Here is a 21,385-nt window from a genome sequence, read left to right as displayed (position 1 = left end):
TCTGTGCAATACAATTGGATTAAGCTTAGCCTAGAACTTAAAAATACATGGCTGAAGAAATCTTACAAAGCATTCTTGTTCGAGCTACATAATATACATTATTTACTCTGACCCATCATGGTACATCTTAACTTTAAAATTCATTGTTTCACATTGTTTTGGTCCCAGGTGCCATTTTTCACATTTTAACATTGTTCAAATCTCAGAGTTCATCAAAATCAGGTGTAATCTCTTCTTGCTTGCAGTTCAAGGAGAGCTGGTTCTTTAATGAAATTGATGTATGCTGAACCTTGAATTAAAATATTAAGTTTAATTTTTCAAGCAGAAGCATTTAAGTGAAAGTCATATCTCCTGGATTATTTTATTTTGGTTAAAACTCCATCAATTCTCACCATCAGATAATGTGGAGCCTAAGAATTGTAAGATTAGGTTTTTATGAACAAAGTCACATGGTTCTCCCCTGCCCTGCCCGTGTTTATTTCCCAACTTTGGGCTAAAAGAAATTGCCTTTTTATTTACTTTTTATTGTATTTCTAAAAAAAAATTTTTTAGTGTTTATTTTTGAGAGAGAGAGAGAGCATGAGTGGGAGAGGAGCAGAGAGAGAGGGAGACACAGAATCTGAAGCAGGCTCCAGGCTCCGAGCTATCAGCACAGAGCCCGACGTGGGGCTTGAACTCATGGACTACGAGATCATGACCCCAGCCGAAGTCAGATGCTCAACCGAAGAACCACCCAGGCGCCCCAAGAAATTGCCTTTAAAAAAAAAGTTGGTTTGGGGCACCTGGGTGCCTCAGTCGGTTGAGCGTCTGACTTCGGGTCAGGTCGTGATCTCATGGTTTGTGGGTTTGAGCCCTGCGTCGGGCTCTGTGCTGACAGCTCAGAGCCTGGAGCCTGCTTAGGATTCTGTGTCTCCCTCTCTCTCTCCCCCTCCCCTGCTCGCGCTGTCTCTCAAAAATAAATAAATGTTAAACAAAAAAATGTTGATTTGAGCAAGAATAGCTATCAGCTGTAATTTTCTCATTTTGCAGGCTGGACGTAAAGAAAGAAGTGATGCACTCAATTCTGCCATAGATAAAATGACCAAGAAGACTAGAGACTTGCGTAGACAGGTAAGCTGGGAAAAAATGTGTCAATTGCTTTCCTAAGTTCTCAGTTTTGTAGTTTTGGTTAAAATTCTAGGAAGTATTTGGCCCATATATTTTACTGGGGTAAAAGGATGGTTTGTCACAGGAAACTGCCTATCTCTATTTGGTAGCTAATAAGGTTCTAACTAGCTAATAAAATCTCTTGGGGACCTGGAATAATGGAGTCCCACTGGGATGGACTGAATCAGTTAGCTTTAGTGTGAAAAGGATGTACAGGTAAGAAAATGAATTTCAAACGACTTGGGGACCTGTGAAAATACCCTGAAGGATCTTGTGGTACTAGATTACATACAGGAGAGACAGAAATTGCTGTTATTTGACTTGCCCTGCTCTGATTACACACTTGAAGTTCCCTTAGATCCTTGGTGAAGATGTGCTTCCAGTATGAATAGGTGGTGATAAAGATGTTTGGGTTGCTCAATTTTCCAAGTTAGTAAATACAGAGGAAAGAATCTCTTCGTTTGTTAAATCAAATGTATTATGTATGTGATAAATGTATTATTTGTATGCATAATGTAGTGTGATAAAATTAGTAATTTTATTACTAATGTGATCAAATTTGTATTAAGACTTAAAAAGAAGTTGCAATGGGGTGCCTAGGTGGCTTAGTCGGTTAAGTGCTCGACTCTTGATCTCATCTCAGGTCTTGATCTCAGGGTCATGAATTCAACTCCCTCATTGGGATCCACGCTGGGCATGAAGCCTACTTTAAAAAAAAAAAAGAAAAAAAATTTGTAGTAATAATAGTTTCCAGACTTAATAGACATTTTATTGTTCATGTCTGATAAAAAGCAAAGATGGAATGTGTCTTTGTTTTTCTTCTAGTGAAGTCATATCTTAAACGGTTATAAAGAAAACCGTTAATAGGTTTAAGGTTCATAGTGTGCTAACCCTGTTCAGATAAGCCAGAAAGTACTTAATCCTCTCTTTTCACTTTTAGTTAGGAATATAATTGCATATTCCAAGGCTATATGTATCAATTCAATCCAGAGCTGTTTTCTGTTCAGCTTTTTACTATTCCTTTAAGAAAAAAGTTTTAGTTTTGTAATTCTCCCCAAAAGGGGGATATTATCTTGAAACTTAAGATTTTGTTGTTAAAATGCTATAACTATAGTATAAGCATTATCTTTAGGATCATGTTTCCTCTGTCCCATATTATATAACTTCATGGCTTACGTGAGGGATCTTCATATAAGTGCAGCCAGGCTATCATGAGCTTCCACTAAGATTTAAAAGTACCAGAGAAAAAAGCAGTCTAGTTTCTTAGTAGAAATAAAATCAAATTTTTACAATTTAATTATTAGCTACGCAAAGCCGTCATGGACCATGTTTCAGATTCATTCCTGGAAACCAACGTTCCACTTTTAGTATTGATTGAAGCTGCAAAGAATGGAAATGAGAAAGAAGTTAAGGAATATGCTCAAGTTTTCCGTGAACATGCCAACAAATTGATTGAGGTAAGTGTATTATCAGTTTCATTAACTGTGTAACTTGGTGAAGTGTAGTGATTTTTAATCACATTATTTACTCAGCTAAAAATTTTAGGAAGCTCATGTAATATACAATCTGTATAAAATGAAAGTCTTTTATTACTACTTAACATCCATCCCAAACTACCATTTTGGTCAGTTTACATTAATTCTGTACATTGTTAAATATAGATAGTCCCTATCCTAGAAACTTAACATCTCCACTTAATGTTAATGCAAATAAAGATAATTACCTACCTGAACTCAAAAGACCCTATAAGAAGGACGTCGTGTCTAGAAGTTGGAGAAATTTCATGGCTTACATCCTAGGCTGCATCCTGGCAAATTACCTAACCTTTTTCAGTTCCCATTTCTTTTCTGTAAGATGAGGTTACTATTGATAACTCTCTTGGGATTATTTTGAGGTCTAAATCTAATAGAGATGATGTATGTCAAGTGCTTAATTTTTTGCCTGAGACATGGACTCAGTCCATTCATCTTATTTTAAAATTGAAGAAACATGCTGTTAATTAGATATGGTTGAACAGTAAAAATCTTCATATAAGTGCTTGTTTTGTAAGGTGACAAGAAAAAAGAGAGGTGAATTGCTATTTAATTTCCAGGTAAGTTAGACTTGTTCCTGCCTTTTAATAAGTGAAATTATATTATTGTTCAACTTATTCATTATTACTTTATCTTTAAAAATTGACATATATAGTAAACACATACTGAAGTTATTTGATTTTGTAACCTTAACGTAAAATATCTAATATTTGGAAAAGATATTCCGTAGACCATTTGGTAATTTGGTTACTACGTAAGAACAGAAAATGGGCCTTTTATGTAAAATGTGTTTCTTGTGCATTTGGATTTATAGTGACATTAGGCCAGGTTAATACCGTAAAAACGTTCCAAGGAAAACATCAGTAATAACATTAAATGCATTACGAATTTTACATCTAGTTTTCTTTGACTATTAAATGTTATTTTGACCTGAATTAATTATGTACAGAACACATAGGTCAGTCTTCTATTCAAGTTAATGATTCTCTCATTTGGAGTTAAGAGCAGAAGAATATCATTTTGTGTCTCCATTAAGCATTATCTTTTTCACAAGAGTCACATGATAGCATGGGGTGTACCTCCAAATACACAAAGATTGTCTTTAGGAAGCCAACCTCCTATAAGTAGCCTACATGTTAGAAAATGTGCCTGCAAGAGCAAATGCAGGGACACTGCCAGCCCAAGGCATGGGGTAACAAGTACCAGTACTGGAATGGGAAAGGGCTCAGTGTGGTCCCGAACCTCAGAGGGCAGCCTTTGTCAGTACTGCAGCTGGAGGACTCTTTATTTGGGCCTGCATTATCATCCTCATCCAACACAACTGATGCTTGCTGAGCACCTACTGTGCACCAGGTATATGCAAATACAATGTATTTTCCATAATACCTTTCTCAGGTAAGGAAATTGAGGCTTAGAGAGGTTAAGTAACTTGCTTTAGGTCCTCCAGCAGTGAGGACTGTGCCTTTTGAGCTTGCTGATTTAGTGAACACTGAGAAGCATTTGGTGGACCTGATGGCCCTGGAGACCTTGCTTCAGGAGCTTTGTCCATGCTTCTACTTTTTATTTAATTCCAAACATCTCTAACCAAGGGCCCCTTAGAGTTTAGAGTTTGGTGTTCCCTATCACGACTCAGTTCTGACCACTTTCTCACCTCTTTCCTCTCTGTGCCCTCCCCCCCACATCACCCTCCATACTTCTTATATATGTATTAAATGACACAGCCTTTTTATTGCTTGAGGCACAAGTAAAGGCTTTGTAGTACCACTCTCCAAACAGTTAAATTACATTTATGGTAATAGAGATACTAGGATATATAATTGCATATGTGCTTGAAAAGGAAATGAGTTTTTAAAGTGTCGTAGAAGGCTCCAATACTTGACTCATGGCAGAACTTTATTCTTCAGTGACACGGCTTCTCCTCCCCACATGACTTTTGTGATTTAAGTATTACTATGAACACTGAAAAAGTGAGGGACTTTTTTTGAACAAAAGTGAGGCGCTTCATTGTGATTGTTTTGTTACTTCCTTTCTCTTCATTCCTGTTCCCTCTTAAATTGGAATAAATGTCAGCTGACGTTGATTTTTGTGGTCATTTATAGTTTTTCCTGGGGTTTAGGAGAAGAGTTTGTGGGAAAGTTGAGTAGAGCTAGTGGTGTTAGGCCACTAGCAGAAAAGGAGGGGGCTCTGATTCTGCAGCCATTAAGAGTTCTGCCAGGTATGTTTGTCTTTCTAAAATACTGCATTAAAATTCTTTGCTAACCATCTGCAGTTAGCACAGGCCCCACAGCAAAAGGGCATGATCCCCAACAAGATTGCCCTCACTGTAGATGTCAGCTGCCTCCTGTACTAATGACTCAGAACACTATAAATTCGGGAGTTTCCATGATCCCCCTACAAGACTGCCCTCACTTCAAATGCTGGCCACAAGTTTGGAGGGTCCCCAGGCTACCCATACTCTGACCCACTGGCTACAAATATGGGGCTTCCCATGGCCCACTTCAGGTGTGACAATGTGCTAGAACAACTCCTAGAACTCAATAGAATGCTTAGCATTACTTATCTAGGGGCCCACCAGGAGTTACTTCATTAACATAAACCATCAGGGCCAATGATGAATAACAGAGACACTCCTATCATGATTGAAATCTCATGGATATGGAAGAAGTTTCCTCCCAGGAAACCAGGACAAAAACCAGACATTATTATAGGACACCTCCCCATCTTGAAGGAATGTGAAATGCCTGGTTTTTAGGTCAATTGCTATACAGTCATAAAGCTACATGGAAGAGGTAAGCCCATGCTGGTATTTGTTTCCTGTAGCTTTATGTTTGGCCATTTACCCAGTGACTTACCATTTCTCTTACCTGGTTCTTCTTCCATTGTTCTTTTCCTTGGAGGTTCTCCCCCTTGGGAGCTAGGTTTTCTGCTCTCTCTCAGGAAATTGGGTCCATCTCTTCACACCCCAGTGAGTGTTTTTTCCTCATAGAATCATAGATTCTCATTCTGGTACGTAAAACCGCTTCTGTGTAACATCCATGAATCGTTACTTCTCTTTTCTTGGACTGCTTCTGTAGGGGGAAACTCCCAGGCCTCACATTGCATTGGTGGGTTCTCTGGTTGTTAGCAACAGGGAGCCACACTCTCCTTCTCTGCAGCTACTTCTGTCCATCTTTTTACTGGTGTACACAGTGAATTGAGAGGAACCGTAAGTGTAAATACACACCTGATTTCGAAGATATGGTATGGATAAAAAAAGAATATACAAAACTCATTAGCTTTTTATATTGATTACATGTTGATATGTAATATCTTGGGATTAGAAACACCAAATTATTTTTGCTAATTTCACCCTTTTTAATGTGGCTACTGAAAAAATTTTAAATACCTAGAACCTTTCAGCCTGCCACTAGAAATCATTCTCGACTGAACATTTCTTAGTATATAGTTGGCCGTTTAGCCCATTTAGAATCCCTTTATTTTTATCTTACTCTAAATTACCTAGGTAAAACATATCTATATTATTTCCAATATCCCTTTTGGTAACTTCCATCATTACTCTATTAATATCTGGATAACCGTAGGAAGCATAGTTTATATTCTAGCAGGTTCTTTGTGGATTCCAGCTGCCTTTCACCTTCCCACAGATTTCTTTTTTTCTTTTTCTTTTTTCGCCCCAGTTTTCCCGTGAGTATTTGAGTGGTCCCATGTATCAGATAGCTGCTCTGTGGGGTTAGATGCACTCCTCTCATGTCTGATCCCTCAACTGGGTAGTCTGATTTATTGCGTGTTAGAAAATGTGTTCTTTAGCATTGAAGTGAAGCCAAACATGTCACCACCTTATGTCCTCTGCACTGCTTGGGCCCTCTGCCTGGAATGTTCTGTCCACTTCTCACCCCTCATCCCACAGGCTTTTGCTCAGATGTTACCCCTGCAGAGAGGCTCTCCTGGATCCCTCATCCCCTCCATTCTACCTTCCACCATTTTTTTTAACCCTGTCATCTGTTTTATAGCCACCATAACATTTTTCACTATCTAAAATTACTGGGATTGTTTTGTTTTCTTATGTTTTCTGTTTCCCACCCCATACTCTAACAGAATGTAAATTCTTTGGGAACATGGGCCTAGAACAGTGCCTGGAACAAGTATGTGCTCAGTAACTACCAGATGAGTGAGTGTACTAGTTCTCAGGTAATAAACATTTAAGTCACTGAGGTGCTCAACCTTCAGATCCCTGGACTACCATCCCTGAGGATTCACACTTACTGGTCTCAGAACCACACTTTGAGAAATTCAGAATTCTGTGTTATGACTGAACACCATTGTTATTAAACTTGATATTCTTCTCATTCTGTATCATGTGTATATGAGGGAATGAAATGTACAGTCTTTTGGGATGTGAAGATGAATGGGGAAATTTGGAAACTTTTTAAAAATTAGGTGACGTTGATTTGAGCAGTATTTTCATTTGCTAGCACCAAGCTTTCAACAACCAATAGCAGATTTTCTAGAGTTGTGGGAGAAAAAAAATTATGATGGAGTCTCACAACAAATATTTACAGTGTTCCTGATATGTCCCAGTCACTGTTCTAGGCACTAGGGAGATGGTAGCGAATGAAACAAAAATCTCTTCCCCCATGAAGGTTATGTTCTACTAGAGAGAGGGAAGCAATTAAAATACATTTATATAGTATGTGTATTTTGTACAGTGTGGTATAAATGGTGCTGAGATGATACGTGAAAAAAGTTAACCGTTTTATCAATGTTTTAAATGGAAGCAGAGCTAAAACTGTTATTTAAGTAGCATTTTAATACATGACCAAAATAAAATTGGAGCAGATGTGTTGGCACTTGCTAACTTGGTTTTTGGAAGTCTTATTTATTGCGTTAATAGAAATACTTTCTTCCCAGACCAAGTAAAATAGTATAAAAGGGTTATGCTTTAATTTGGGGTGTCATGTAAAGTTGCTTCAAATATATTCATAGTTTCTGAGTGGTATTAGGGAATAACACCCACTTAGAAATGGAAACCTTTTATGGTACCTTCCTTGTATATCACATGATGAAAATACAAGATGAATTTCAAGACTAAAAACCACATACTGACTCTTAAGTTTTTAGAACAGAAGCAAATTCCTCCAGTCCCTCTGTGTGCACAGTTAGTGTCAGGAAGGCTGTGTGAGGCTGGCTGCCGATTCAATCCTTAGTAAATGACTTTTGTGATTTTATTTGAAAAGGCAATTAACAGTATTTGCCATGAAGTTGTTCTTATTTTCTTGGGTTCTGGCTGGGACCTCTGCGTGTCTCATACCACATTTGTCAGTGCAATCCATTCCCACATCATACTGAAGCCCATATTCTTGTGTGAAGGGTGCATATAGGTTGTGTGTCCCCAAGGCCCGTGAGTAAGGGAGCAAGAGCTGAGGGTCATTACTGGTGAGTGGCATGACGCTTCTTTTCACCATTTTCTTTTGTTCTGGAGTATAGCACTGAGGGCTTTTCTTTCATCTTTTTATGAAAGATCATGGCTGTGCTTCAGGGTAACTGTAATACCTTTTATACTTGACTCTTTCTCCCATATCAAGTTAATGATTTCTTTATGTTGCTCTTCATTTTTAAGCATATTGAGGTAAAATATTTATTTTGTCAGAAAGAAGCAATACCCATGTGTCCTTTTTAATTGCTTCATTCTTAGCCTACCTCCTTTGGCTGTGAGCAGCTTAATAGCTAAAGAGCAGTCAGTTTTTCCTTTTAATTTTGCTTTCTTCTGAGTCCTTTTTCACGAATTGAGAGTGAAATAGGAAAAATGCCATTCATGAAATCTTGCCTCTAAAAACATATATCATTTAGTATTCCTTTCCTCTCAGACCCAGACATTGCATTAAAATAGGCCTTTTATCATTATGAACTTGCTACAATAAGATAGTATCTCATTCATTGCTTTGTGTATTAAGAATCAGAAGGTAAATGTAACTGGTATGCCTTTATTTTTTAAAGTTTTTATTTATTTATTTTGAGAGAGAACGCAAGCGGAGTAGGGGCAGAGAGATAGGGAGAGAGAATATCCCGAGCAGGCTCCCAGCTGATGCGGGGTTCCAACTCACAAACCATGAGATCATGACCTGAGCGGAAACCAAACATTGGATGCTCGACACCCGAGCCACCCAGGTACCCCTAACTGGTATGCTTTGGAGTTGGATTATCATTGTTGAGTTGCCACATGCCCACCCCTCACTCCAAAGTATTTCCCATTATCCAGGACTTCATACGGTATGACATTATTGGCTTAAAGTGTGTATTTTTACTGCAAATTGAACGATCTGCATTATAACTTATATTCTGTGGTTTGCCCATAATGTACAGGAAAGTGGCCTTGAAGAAGGCTCTGTAAGGAGCATTTGAATTGAACACTGACCTTATGTGATCCACCTGTGACAGCTTCAGTATTTTTCTCAGTGCCTCTGTATAATACTATAGGCTGAAATTCCTGCAAATAGCAAATTAAATGAACCTTCCATTTTCTATGACTGTAGTATGTTTAAAGCAGTCAGTATCATTGGGGGGGATGCTGACCTTGGATTCCAAAAGAATTTATTAAACCTATTGAGCTTGGTCTTTCCACATTTTTAAAGGTCTGTAAGTTCACATGCTTGAGTCTCTGCCAAACAGAAGTGTCTTGTGTGTACTATTTTAACATCTCATACCCAAACAAGTGTTTTTGGTCGAACTTAACTACCTACTCAGATTTTGGGATGGTCTAGTGAAGGCAGTAGATGAACCTTGTTCTCAGGGAACATCAAGATTCTTTTCTCTTGGAGCATTGGTAAGAGTAATCAGAGAAACCCTGCCCAGTCTTTACCCTGCTCCAGAAGAGCCCTCCTGTTACCTCATCAGTAGAGCTGATGAACTGATGTTTAGATAGGCACACTTTCTAGGTGTACTGACATTATTCAGGCAGTTAGATAGAAATAGAGAACTTTTGAAATGGTCTATGCGATACCAAGTAAATAGAAATGATTCCTTGGGTGATGATTTACAATGAAAGCCTTTTAAAAAGCCTTTAAAAAATACCAAATATCAAAGCCATTTAAAATAATTTATGATGTTTTAATAAAGTCACAGTTTCCAAATCTGTTACTAGAGATGCTTATATTTGTATCCCGCCTCTTCCTAAAATTAGATTTGATATAGTTTATTTCAAATAAAGAGAGACATGATAACATAAGGTAGATGTAGAAAATCAGGAACTAGGAAAAGAATAATAGACAATCTTGAACTATAATTGCCATGCCTGAGTTTGGATTTGGCACTGAACTTCCTGGTAGCAAGAAGGAAAGGATGAAACACAGTTGTGTAGTTCTTGTCCTTAGAATGGAGGGAGAATGCCCCCCCCCCTTTTCTTTCATGGGAAATAAGCCTATGCTAAAGATGTGAAAAGAATCCTTACATGGGGTTTTTATGTATTTATACTTAAGGGTCAGTGAATGATTAAATATATAGGGTTGCTCAACATTTTAATACAGTATACTGACAGATACCACATTATTTTCCTTTTAAAAAATTTGTTTTTAATTTTTGTGGTTTGTCTCTTAAAAGACAAGGTCATATCATTCTTCAGGTGCGAACAGCTGTGATCTGGTGAGGAGCCTACCTGGCATGTGGCCTTCAGCCTCCCAGTGACATAATTGGGGAGGACAGAGGGCTGTGAGTCAAGTGCTTCCTTCCGATCATCCAGTATAGCTTTATCCTTTCTTTTTAAAGACAGTGTACAACTTTTGTTTATGTTTTAAATGTATTTTATAAAGAGTAATGTTTACTTATTTTTACTCACTTTAGTAAAGTTTTTTTTCCTGTTAGAGAATTTTGTTCATATACATTCATTATGGTTGTGACATGTGGATTCATTTTAACTGCTGCATTTTGTTCTCTTTCTCCTTAACCCTCTGCTTCCATCCCTCCTCTGTTTTTAACTGTCTTGACTCCTTTGCATGGGATTGAGTCCTCTCGCCTCCTCTTCTCCACCCCCCACTCCCCCCCACCTCTCCCTCCACCCCCCTTGTTTGGAAGTGGTAAACTCTGTTTTATTAGTAGTGGTTCTGGATATTTTAGCATGCATGTTTAACTGAGTGGTTGAGGGTTAATCAGTATCTTTTCCTCCTTCTGAAACTATGTCAGAATCTTAAAATGCTTTGACTTCAGTCATTCTCCAACTTAAATGTTACTGTTGTCCAGTACTTTGGTTCTTGTAAGTTTTAGTCCCATGAGTTAGGTACTATTGGTATTGCTGAATTCATTTTTTCCACTTTGCTTAAATTGTACTTGATACATTATTTTCACTGCTTCTCATTTCTTCTTTCATGTTGTTAAGTCTTCTGTCTGGAATTATCTCTTCTTCCTAAAGCATCTTTGTTACAAACTTAGTAGGGGGAGGGAAGATCTGTCTGGAGTAAATGATCTTGGGTTGTTTTTAGTCTTTATTGTGCCCCAAATCTTAGAGAAACAGTTTTGTTGAATATGTAGTCCTAGGATTATCCCCCTGCCAGGTCCCCAACTCCAGTGATTTGAAGATACTATTTCCCTATCTCTGGCATCCGTCATTGCTGTTAAGTCATCAGTCAGTCTTACTGAGCTTACTTTGTGGATAATTTGTATTTACTTTCTGTTTTTAAGACCTTGTTTTAAAACTAGAGTATTTGTTGTTGTAAAGATTCACTGCAGTATGTCTGGTTATGGATTTCTTTTTATTCCCCTATTTAGACTTTGTGTTCCCAAATATGAAATTTATATTTCATCCACTCTGAAAATTTTTCAGTCATTCTCTCTTTCACTATTGCCACTCCCTCTTTCTCTGTCTTTGCTTCTGAATCCCTCATGGTTGAATAATAGATACTTTCAGTGTAATTGCATGTCTCTTAATTTTGTGCATTGTCTCCATATTGTGAAAATTTCTTAGTTTTCCTGAATAAGTTCTTAAGTTTGATTTTACAGGTTAGTACGTCTCTTTTTAACAGTACGTGATATATACTAAATTTCTAGGAGGTATAGAAGTTACAGATTTTCTCTGGAAGTTCTACTTTGATCCTTCTTAAATATGGCTAGTCATTTTTTACTGTATTTTAACTTTGTATGCTTGCTTTTCTTTCATTTCTGTTAACATAATATAATTTTTAATTCTCTAGTTTTGATCATTTGAGTATCTGTAGTCATTATGAATCTGATTACACAATTGTTTTGCTTACTCCTGCCCAAGATAGCTTATTTCCTTGTATACTTCCTGCATTTTTTATTGTAAATTTACCTTCCTGGAATTTTGTATATGAGAATTCTTTGAGGCCTGGGTTTGGATGACCTTCTATCAGAGAAAATTTCCATTTATATTTGCTTCTGCCAGTTGCTTAGGGACACCTCCCCTTGTGAGGGCCAAGGTGTATTGGTCCATTAAAAACCCAGATTCTAATCACAGAATGGAACATACCCATTTCTCTATTCCCACCCCTGTGCAAGCACTGTTTTCAGTGGTTTCTTTTATAAAACTCTTTGAATTTCTGCTTTCTTATGTCTAGCCTCTGATAATTTTCCTCAATTACCTGGTTAGCCCTGCATCAAGAAACAAAAAAGAGTTGGAAGGTATAAATTGCAGAGTATAAAATTCACATCTACCCCTTTTAAGTATACAACTCTGATTTTTACTAAATTTGTAGAAGTATGCATCCATTACCACATTTCATTTTTTGGTAAGATATTTTGTTACTCCTAATAAGGTAGCCAACACCCTTTCCTCAAATTGGAAAGTTGGAGGCTTATCCTCTGTTCCATCATCATTTCTCTTGTGGATTTGGGAATAACTGGTAGAAGTTTCTTGAGTGGTTGTGAAATTTATATGATGTGTAGTTGGGACTTCTCACTTGATGCATGTCAAGTTTACAAAGTTGAGTTACTGTAATTTTGGACTTGTTGAGAGCTCAGACTCAACCATTTTAAAGAGGAAAACTTAAGTGGTAGCATGACCCAGAGCCACAATGGCAAGTAATGCAGGTTTTGAGCTTCAACCTCTTGAGCTTTATGGTTATGGTTGTGGACTTGAGCTCCCTTTTCCAAAGTTCTTTTCACTTGTTTTACTCCCCACAATGGGCATAGGCTGTTAGGTTATTAATTTACCACCAAGAACAAAAAGAAATCTCACTTCCTGCAGAGGTTCCAGAGTAAGGGGCAGTGGAGCCCCTCAGCCAAATATGAAGGAGAAGCAGTTACTGAGGGCCGTGGGAAGAAACTTGTGCTGACCTTACACAAATTTAACCTTCATTTAAAAGTCATCAACACATGTATAATAGAGGAGAAATTGTCATAATGGGGTTTTTTTCCCATTATGGAACTTCATAAATTTTATTTAAGAAGAGAAAATCTAGTATAAAGGTAGAGTTTTCCTAAATGTCTGAAAAGTGCAGATGTCATATTTGTTGATATGACACAGCCTGGCTGTGACATTTCTTTTTTCCTCCACAGCATAAATTGTTACTGTGCTACTCCTAAAACCAGCAAAAATCCAGGGCTTTTTTTTTTTTTTTTTTTTTTTTTTAAATCAGGGAGTTGCTGGTTTTCTGAAATGTTCTGCTCTTCTCTAAGGTCCAAACTTCCACAGTGTAGGCATAGATAGTGCAAGAGGCCTTAATGATTTCAAAGCTTATGATTTCATAGGTCATAGTGTCAGTCTTAGGCCACCTCTTGAATTAGCAAGAATCAAAGACATTTAAACTGTTAATACACAAGTTACCATGATAGCAGAGATACAATTATTTATTCCCAGAGAAAATCTAGAGGTAACTGCACAGTGTTCTGCCAGGTTCTCTGGAAGTTTGGTCTATGTATTTTTAATTTAAACTTGAGTCTCTTCTTCAGTCTCAGTATGAACTGCTCTCCCAAATTTCTAGAGCCCCAGAAGGAGACATTTAGGAAACCCCTCCTCTCAGCCTCCCCTTTCACTGTTGTCAAACGTGGCACTAGTATATGAGGTTAGCATCTCAGAGAGCTACGGTTGAGATGTTGCATTTGCACATTTGTCATTGTTGGAAGTGAGTAGCCCTGTCCCTGGAGGGTGAATAGAAGCTCATTCATCTGAAGAAGACTGTCAGTGACAGGCGCTCTCTCCCTCCTCCCAGGCCAGGCAGGGCGGCCTCCTGAAACAGGCAGTGTACTCTTGTGGAACATTACTGCTTCAGCAATACATCAGAAACCATTTAAGTAACGTTTTAAAATAAAGAACAAGTCTTGCATAGCCTTTATTTTGTTAGGAATTGTATCAGGAAACAGAAAAGATGGTTTACAGAGGTCAGCCATTTCAGCCTTAGCCACCCACACTCTCATGTATCTGATCTATAATATATAATAGTTTACATAATCTTTGCTTCTTACTTTTCTGGATCTTACAGATTCATAAAATTGGGTGAGTGTAAATTGAAATAAAATGATGCTAGTAGTGACTAGAGAGTAAGGATAGAAACAGAGTGACAGACCTTCCTGAATTTTACACTTGGCTGGCCTCCCAAATAGTGGGAGTGGGGCGGGAGTGCTGGGTATTAGTATGCTCACCTCACCAGGAATCTTTGTTAGTCTCAAATTACTAATGTAGTGATGAGCCCCAAATTTTATATTTGTTTTTCAAAATGCCTTCTTAAGGAATTGAAACAGTGGGAGTTGCAGATTCATGAACATATCTAAGTTAAGCTTTCTCCTGCACTGTAGCATCATTGAGGGATAATGTTTTTTAAACATTTTATATTTTACAAAATAGAGTTTTGGTTATGTTTTGCAGTAATTTTTAAACAAAAAAAATCTGCATAATCAACTGTATTATCGTGAAGACTAGTGCCTGTTTGCTCAGGTCCAGTTGATACTAGAAAGTGGAATTGTAATCTTTAGGGGAAATATGTTACTTCTGTGTATGATTTTGAAGACCCCTAAACATTAAAGATCTGACTTAATTTTTTATTTCTTTACATTTTATATTTAAATTGCATGTTAGTTCTGTTGTTTCTCCTTATGATTAGGCATTGCAGGATTCTGATAGTTAGCAGTCTTCCAGAAAGCTGATAATCCCTAACCATAATACTGCAAACAACAGCCATAATAGTACGTAATTTTTCTTTTGCCTGTATGTGCTTAAGTTGGGTGGAGGAGTGAAAATCAAAGGTTATCACCATTGCCCTTGTTTACTCTGGCATTTAAATTCCCAGAAAGTGCCTTTGATATTAAACTGCCTACGCATCTGTCATTCATAACTCAATTTGCAACTGGGGGGGGGGGCGGGGGAAGATGTGTCTTAGCACAATGTATTCATTTGGTCCTTGGTATTACCATTGGGGTTGGCAAGCCTGTTTATGTAGAAACATGGGTAAGTGATCACAGTGCTCACAGTTGCTACAGAGCAAGGTTCTCACCACGGCCAGGGCTTCAGCTGAGGAAGTCTGACACAACTTGGAAAGATTGTTTCTGGCTACTGGAGCAGTGTCGTTAAGATACTTTGGACAGAAAGGTCAAGAGTTCAGTTCAAATAAAGCAGTACCATTCAGAAAGGAGTTCAGCTTTCAGTGCTTTTGAGAACCTAGTTGAAGGATAGTTTTCTTCTAACTGTGGGACATCATCCCTGTTTATTTTTCCATTTCTGATGAAGATGGCCTTGGGTATATGTTGATGTTATCTTAATACTATTTTTTTTTAATTTGAAAAATATCTTTGTGTTTAAATAAACCTCTTGGCTTAGTAAGCAGCCATTCACCTGTAAAATGAGAATAGCATCTTAGAATTTCTATTTCTTTTCTTCAAGAACCAGCTACATGGTATATTTGTAATTGAGGACACCAGCTTTTCTTTCTGAATGCCCTTGATTCCTTAGCTTTTCTCATGTTGTTGTCCACACCATGAGAACTGCCTTTCTACTGTTCAGGCAGGTAAGAGAGCATGGTAAAGCCTATGAGTTACATGCCCTGGAATCTCATTCTGCCAACAGTGTGACCTGTGTTACAAGTCGACATAGTCTCCTTAGCACAGAGATTTAAAAAAAAAAAAAAAAAAAAAAATTGTCCTCCTAGGTAGGTAATTAATTTGAGAAATAAAATACCATTTGTGCTCTTGGCATGTGTTCTATAAAAGATCAGAGGTGGGAGTGGGTATACATTTGTTTTCCTTAGGGATCAAAAGAAAAATCTTCTAAGAACTTTTTATGGTGTTCCTTCTTCTAGGTTGCCAACTTGGCCTGTTCCATCTCAAACAATGAAGAAGGTGTAAAGCTTGTTCGAATGTCAGCAAGTCAGCTAGAAGCTCTCTGTCCTCAGGTAAGGTATGACCAAAAATGTTTATGGTACCACTGAATTGGAGTTTGGTTACATTGGAGATCAGGTTTATTTTTTTAATTTTGTTTTTAGAATTTTACATAGAAGTCTTGAGGACAAAACACTGATCCAGAGTTCACAAAGCTTGTAGAAATTTATGTTCAGCTTCAAGTGACATTTCCTTGGGGCATCACATATTACTATCCTTTGCCTTTCATTAAAAATGGATAGTGTCTTTCATTGCTGGCAAGTGGAGGGCGTGTAGTGACCTCACTACTCAGTCTGTAACCTCCTTGAGAGAGGGCCATCTGCAACATTTGACAGTCCTGGATTTAGGGTAGTTATCTGACAAACCTGAAGGAGTAACAGTTACCCACCTATGCTCCTTAATGCCTGGGATTTGGATCTTTGTGATGGAGGGAACAAGATCCAAGAGCTAGAACCATTACTCTGTAATGTCCTGAAGTAGCATTTTGGTACATATGTTAGCAACGTAATCCAGCTAGCTACTGAATTAAAAGCTTGAGAACTTTTCTCCATTTATGATGGCATATTGGAAGACTAGCGATTATGGCAGTCTGGGACTCTCGAAAGACTCTGAAGTACATAGAAGAACAGTTGCTTTGTTAAATGACCAACGTGTTGGCCTGCCTCCTATGAGGGGAACTGACCCTGTCTGTGGGGTCCCCTGCTCCTTGACAGTCACAGGTGTTTTTAAGCGGTATAAGTGCTGTTTTCAGTGGAAGAGGCTGCCCTTCTGATTTCCCAAGCAGAGACTGCTCATGGGCCTACTCTGAGGGTTTACATTTACTTTCTCTAAATGTCCTGTCAGATGGCAGTGGCCACAGATAAAGGGAAATAAAGCAGAGGAACGGGAGTAACAGAAGAGAGGTCATAGGAATGAAATTTCTATGTTGTGTGTGCAACCAGCTTTAAAATATATTGAGACCAATACTTTGGCCCTTTCATATAAATAATTCCTGACCCTCAAGATAGGCAACCAAAAGAAGTAAAGCCTGATTATTAATCTGGGATCTTAACTGGTGCACAGGTTAGTTAAGGCATTTGTTCTAATCGTCATTCATGTGTATCTCGCTTGCCAGTGAGAGTTGGTTTGTGTAAACACTACTATGATAGGCCATTGTGAATCCACATTATATGATGAACATCTTTTCAGCTTTCATACAGTCATGAAATCCAGTAGAAATTAGTAGCGGTAAAGATAATAAGCACAATGGATTGAATGACTTGTAGAAAGTTCATGGATGACTAAGTTGTAAGAAGTAAATTCAGAGTAAATTTCTAAAGATGGGGCATTCTTTCCCCAAGTTTATCATTTTTACCCTATCAGCACTTTGTTTTTAATGTCTTTGGTTCTCTGTTTGATTTTGAAATGCTTGAAAAGCCACAATGCTTTCACATATCAGCTGAAACAGATGGTAACATACGCTGATCACACCTACCAAGAGTATTTATATAAATGATCTTAAGCCTAGGAGAAAAAATCACATGGAGAGTCTAGTAGATCCTAATGAAATGGTGGTGTGCACAAATCATGTGTGGCTGGGCCATGTTGTGCCGGTTTGAGTTTGCCCTCAGCATTGTTTCTCTCTTGGGTATTTGATTTCTTCTAGTAGAACAGACCTTCAGGAGGAGTGGGTTTAGACCGTGCCCAGACCACCCTTAGTATTAGGTGTGTGTCCTGGATAAAAAGGTGTTTTCCCAAGTGTGCTTCTTGTCTTCCAGACTCTTGCCTAGGTTCATTTTTGCCCCTGCTCAAAGCAGGGCTGGGCAGACTCAGTGATGGCAAATACAGCAGACATTTGCAGCCATGATAGTGACAAACTTGAGTAGTATGTGCCGTTTCTACATGAGGAAGCTGCGATTCCACTCCAGGCCAGTATTGCCAGGTCCTTTCATTATTTTTAAAGAGAAGTCAGCAATTCAGGTTTTTCTGTCAAGTCTCAATTTTAAACGATAGGTAACTAATCAAAAGTTTAGAAAGTCTTTGAAGAGGGTAAACCAAACTCCTCTGAGACTGCATCTGGCTTACCCTGGCCCGTGCATTGCATTCTCAAAGCGCTTCTTCTTCAAACTGGCTGGTGGCCATCCCTGTGAGGAAGAGGGCTTTCCCTGGAGCTCTCTCTCTCCTTACTCTTCATTCTGATGTGGGCAGTGACCTCTACCACCAGGGCCCTGAACTAGAGGTGTTCCCTTCCACAGACACTGGCTTGTGTGATAAACAGACTAGGCTGGTTAGTTCCCCAGGAGTTTAGGAAGGGGTTTAATATGCTGCAGCCTATATGGCACAAAAACAGACACTCAGATCCATGGAATAGAATAGAGAACCCAGAAATGGATCCACAAATGTATGGCCAACTAAACTTCGACAAAGCAGGAAAGAATATCCAATGGAATAAAGACTGTCTCTTCAGCAAGTGGTGCTGGGAAAACTGGACAGTGACATGCAGAAAAATGAACCTGGACTACTTTCTTACACCATACACAAAAATAAACTCAAAATGGATGAAAGACCTAAATGTAAGACATTTGTAATGATGTAAGACATCAAAATTCTCAGGGAGAAAGCAGGCAAAAACCTCTTTGACCTTGGCCACAGCAACTTCTTACTCAACACGTCTCTGGAGGCAAGGGAAACAAAAGTACCAATGAACTATAGGGACCTCATCAAAATGAAAAGCTTCTGCACAGCGAAGGAAACAATCACCAAAACTAAAAGGCAACCAACAGAATGGAAGAAGAGATTTGCAAATGACATATCAGATAAAGGGTTAGTATCCAAAATCTATAAGAACTTCTCAAACTCAACACCCAAAAAACAAATAATCCAGTGAAGAAATGGGCAGAAGACATGAATAGACACTTCTCCAAAGAAGACATCCAGATGGCCAACTGACACATGAAAAAATGCTCAACCTCACTCATCAGGGAAATACAGATCAAAACCACAATGAGATAGCACCTGTCAGAATGGCTAACATTAACAACTCAGGTAACAATGGATGTTGGAGAGGATGCGGAGAAAGAGGATCTCTTTTGCACTGCTGGTGGGAAAGCAAACTGGCACAGCCTCTCTGGAAAATAGTATGGAGGTTCCTCAAAAAATTAAAAATAGAACTACTGTGCAACCCAGCAATTGCACTACTAGGGTATTTATCCAGGGGATACAGGGATGCTGTTTTGAAGGGCCACATGCACCCCAAGTTTATAGTAGCACTATCAACAACAGCCAAAGTATGGAAAGAGCTCAAATGTCCATCAATGGAGAAGGAAGATGTGGCATGTGTACACACACACACACACACACACTGGAGTATTACTTGGCAATCAAAAAGAATGAAATCTTGCCATTTGCAAGTATGTGGATGGAACTAGAGGGTATTATGCTAAGCAAAATTAGAGAAAGATATCATATGACTCACTTATGAAGACTTTAAGATACGAACAGATGAACAAAAGGAAGGGAAGCAAAAATAATATAAAAACAGGAAGGAGGACAAAACGTAAGAGACTTAAATACGGAGAACAGAGGGTTACTGGAGGGGTTGTGGGATGGGGGATGGACTAAATGGGCAAGGGGCACTAAGGAATCTACTCCTGAAATCATTGTTGCACTATATGCTAACTAATTTGGATGTAAATTTAAAAATATAAAAATTAATTTATTAATTAACAAAAATGCTGTAGCCTATAGACAGTTATTAGAGTGCATCTTTATTGTGAGGCTGCTGGCAATATCTGACCACAGGATGAAGTACGTGTTCGATTTTTCCATGCTGGTTTTTGTGCCTCACACCCACACTCTTGCATGTAGGAAGCCCGGGCCCCTGTGTTGGAGATGTTCTCCTTATGTAACTCTTCTGTGGCCCCACCTACATTTTGGAGTTGGCTCCTAGACCTTATTGTTGAAGGGGAGAGATGACAGATGGAACCTCCAGAGGAGCTTTTCCCCCATTTTGTCAGTTCACTCAGTAGCAAATTAACTTTGGAAATGAGAACTGTTGTGAAGTACTAACTTTGTAGCAGTTAAGTGACTTTAACTTCAAATATTTGAGATTAATTAAAGTTGAGGAGGAAGTAACCTGAAAGTGGCTTTGTTTTGTTGCTTGGGGGAACAAAAGCACCCACATTTTTTTGTGATTTGCTGTTGCAAGAAAGGAAGTAGGTCAGCTGTCTCTGCCTGCATTGCCTGCTACTCTGTGGCTGCACTGTCTCTGTTCATCTGGAGGGGGACCTGCTTCCATTTGAGCAGAGAGCCCTAGTCTCACATGCCTTTATAAGGGAAAAACCCAACTGTTATGGGGATAAATATGAATCTGTACCCCACATATCCCTGACATGCCTTGTTTGTAGATGTGCCCAAGTCTTAGTCTGTGGTAGCTGCTTAAAATATTTCACTTTTTTAGTTCATTTGGTGCTGGGCAGCGAAAAAAAGGAAAAAGAAGGTTTCTGACAATTGAATCTTTAAAATTGTGGGAGGGCATTTTGGAGATGATCTCACTTAATATTTTATTTTTCTTAGTTCATTTGTGAGAATGAGCATTGTACATTTAGGTTAATACAGATCTGGCACTTTAATAATTCATATAGCCTGGTTTAATGCATGGCCTTTCTTGGAAATCTACACAAAGGTGAATTAAGTATTTGAAGCCACAGCTTATCTGCATTTCTTTCTTTCTTTTTTTTTTTTTTTTTTTTTTTTTTTTTTTTTGTCCTTCTCACTAACTAGAGAAACAACTTACGAAATTGCCCATTCTTCTTGTGCCTCCTTAGATTTATCTTCCATATCGCTTCTTTTCCCTTTGTGCTTTTGGGAACACTGATCATTTTTGTGGCTGACAGGCTTAACAAGCATCAAATAAACACAAACCCAGACAGGCCTGGCCTATAGGTGGTGAGAAAATATGTAGCTCTTATTGGAGCATCTAAGGCATACAGGCCAGGGTACCCTGTGACCTCAGCTCTCACGCATCTATTATTTCACAATCATAGGACCATCTAACTTTGAACCACCTCACTTTTCCACTTCGGATATTCTCTAATCTTTTATTTCAAAGCAGCTTAACAGAAGAGCTCGAAGGAGATGCTTCTGACTAAAGGTTTCAGTACCTTGCCCCCTGCCCCTTCCACTCCTTCTGACAGAGATCTGCTGGTAACATGCTGCCAGAGACATTGCAGTCTCCCTGTAAGGCTTGCATATTGATACCGGTCAGTTGTTTTCTTTTCTGGTACAGTCTGATTTCCATAGCCTAACAGTTGGAAAGTGTTTACTTCTCTTCTGTTTTCTTGAAAAATCTGTATAATTGATATTAGTCCTTTAAATGTTTGGGATAATTTACCACTGAAGACATTTGGCCTGGAGTT

The 21,385-nt window shown here is 38.5% G+C and overlaps 1 protein-coding gene across 2 annotated transcripts in view; it reads left to right on the top strand.

Moving 5' to 3' along the window:
- Positions 1–21,385, top strand: part of CTNNA1 (catenin alpha 1) — a 177,995-nt gene that overhangs the window by 130,535 nt on the left and 26,075 nt on the right. For both annotated transcript variants that reach the window (XM_019424314.2, XM_019424316.2), the window contains exons 8-10: positions 1,030–1,110; positions 2,451–2,603; positions 15,911–16,003. In XM_019424314.2, the coding sequence (XP_019279859.1) occupies positions 1,030–1,110; positions 2,451–2,603; positions 15,911–16,003 (327 nt within the window). The remainder of the gene's footprint in view (positions 1–1,029; positions 1,111–2,450; positions 2,604–15,910; positions 16,004–21,385) is intronic.

This window comes from Panthera pardus, unplaced genomic scaffold (assembly GCF_024362965.1).
Source record: "Panthera pardus isolate Hobbes unplaced genomic scaffold, ASM2436296v1 HiC_scaffold_2, whole genome shotgun sequence".
In the NCBI taxonomy this organism is placed as follows: Eukaryota; Metazoa; Chordata; class Mammalia; order Carnivora; family Felidae; genus Panthera; species Panthera pardus.
The sequence above is the reverse complement of the archived record's forward strand: the minus strand, read 5'-3'. Positions and strand labels throughout refer to the sequence as shown.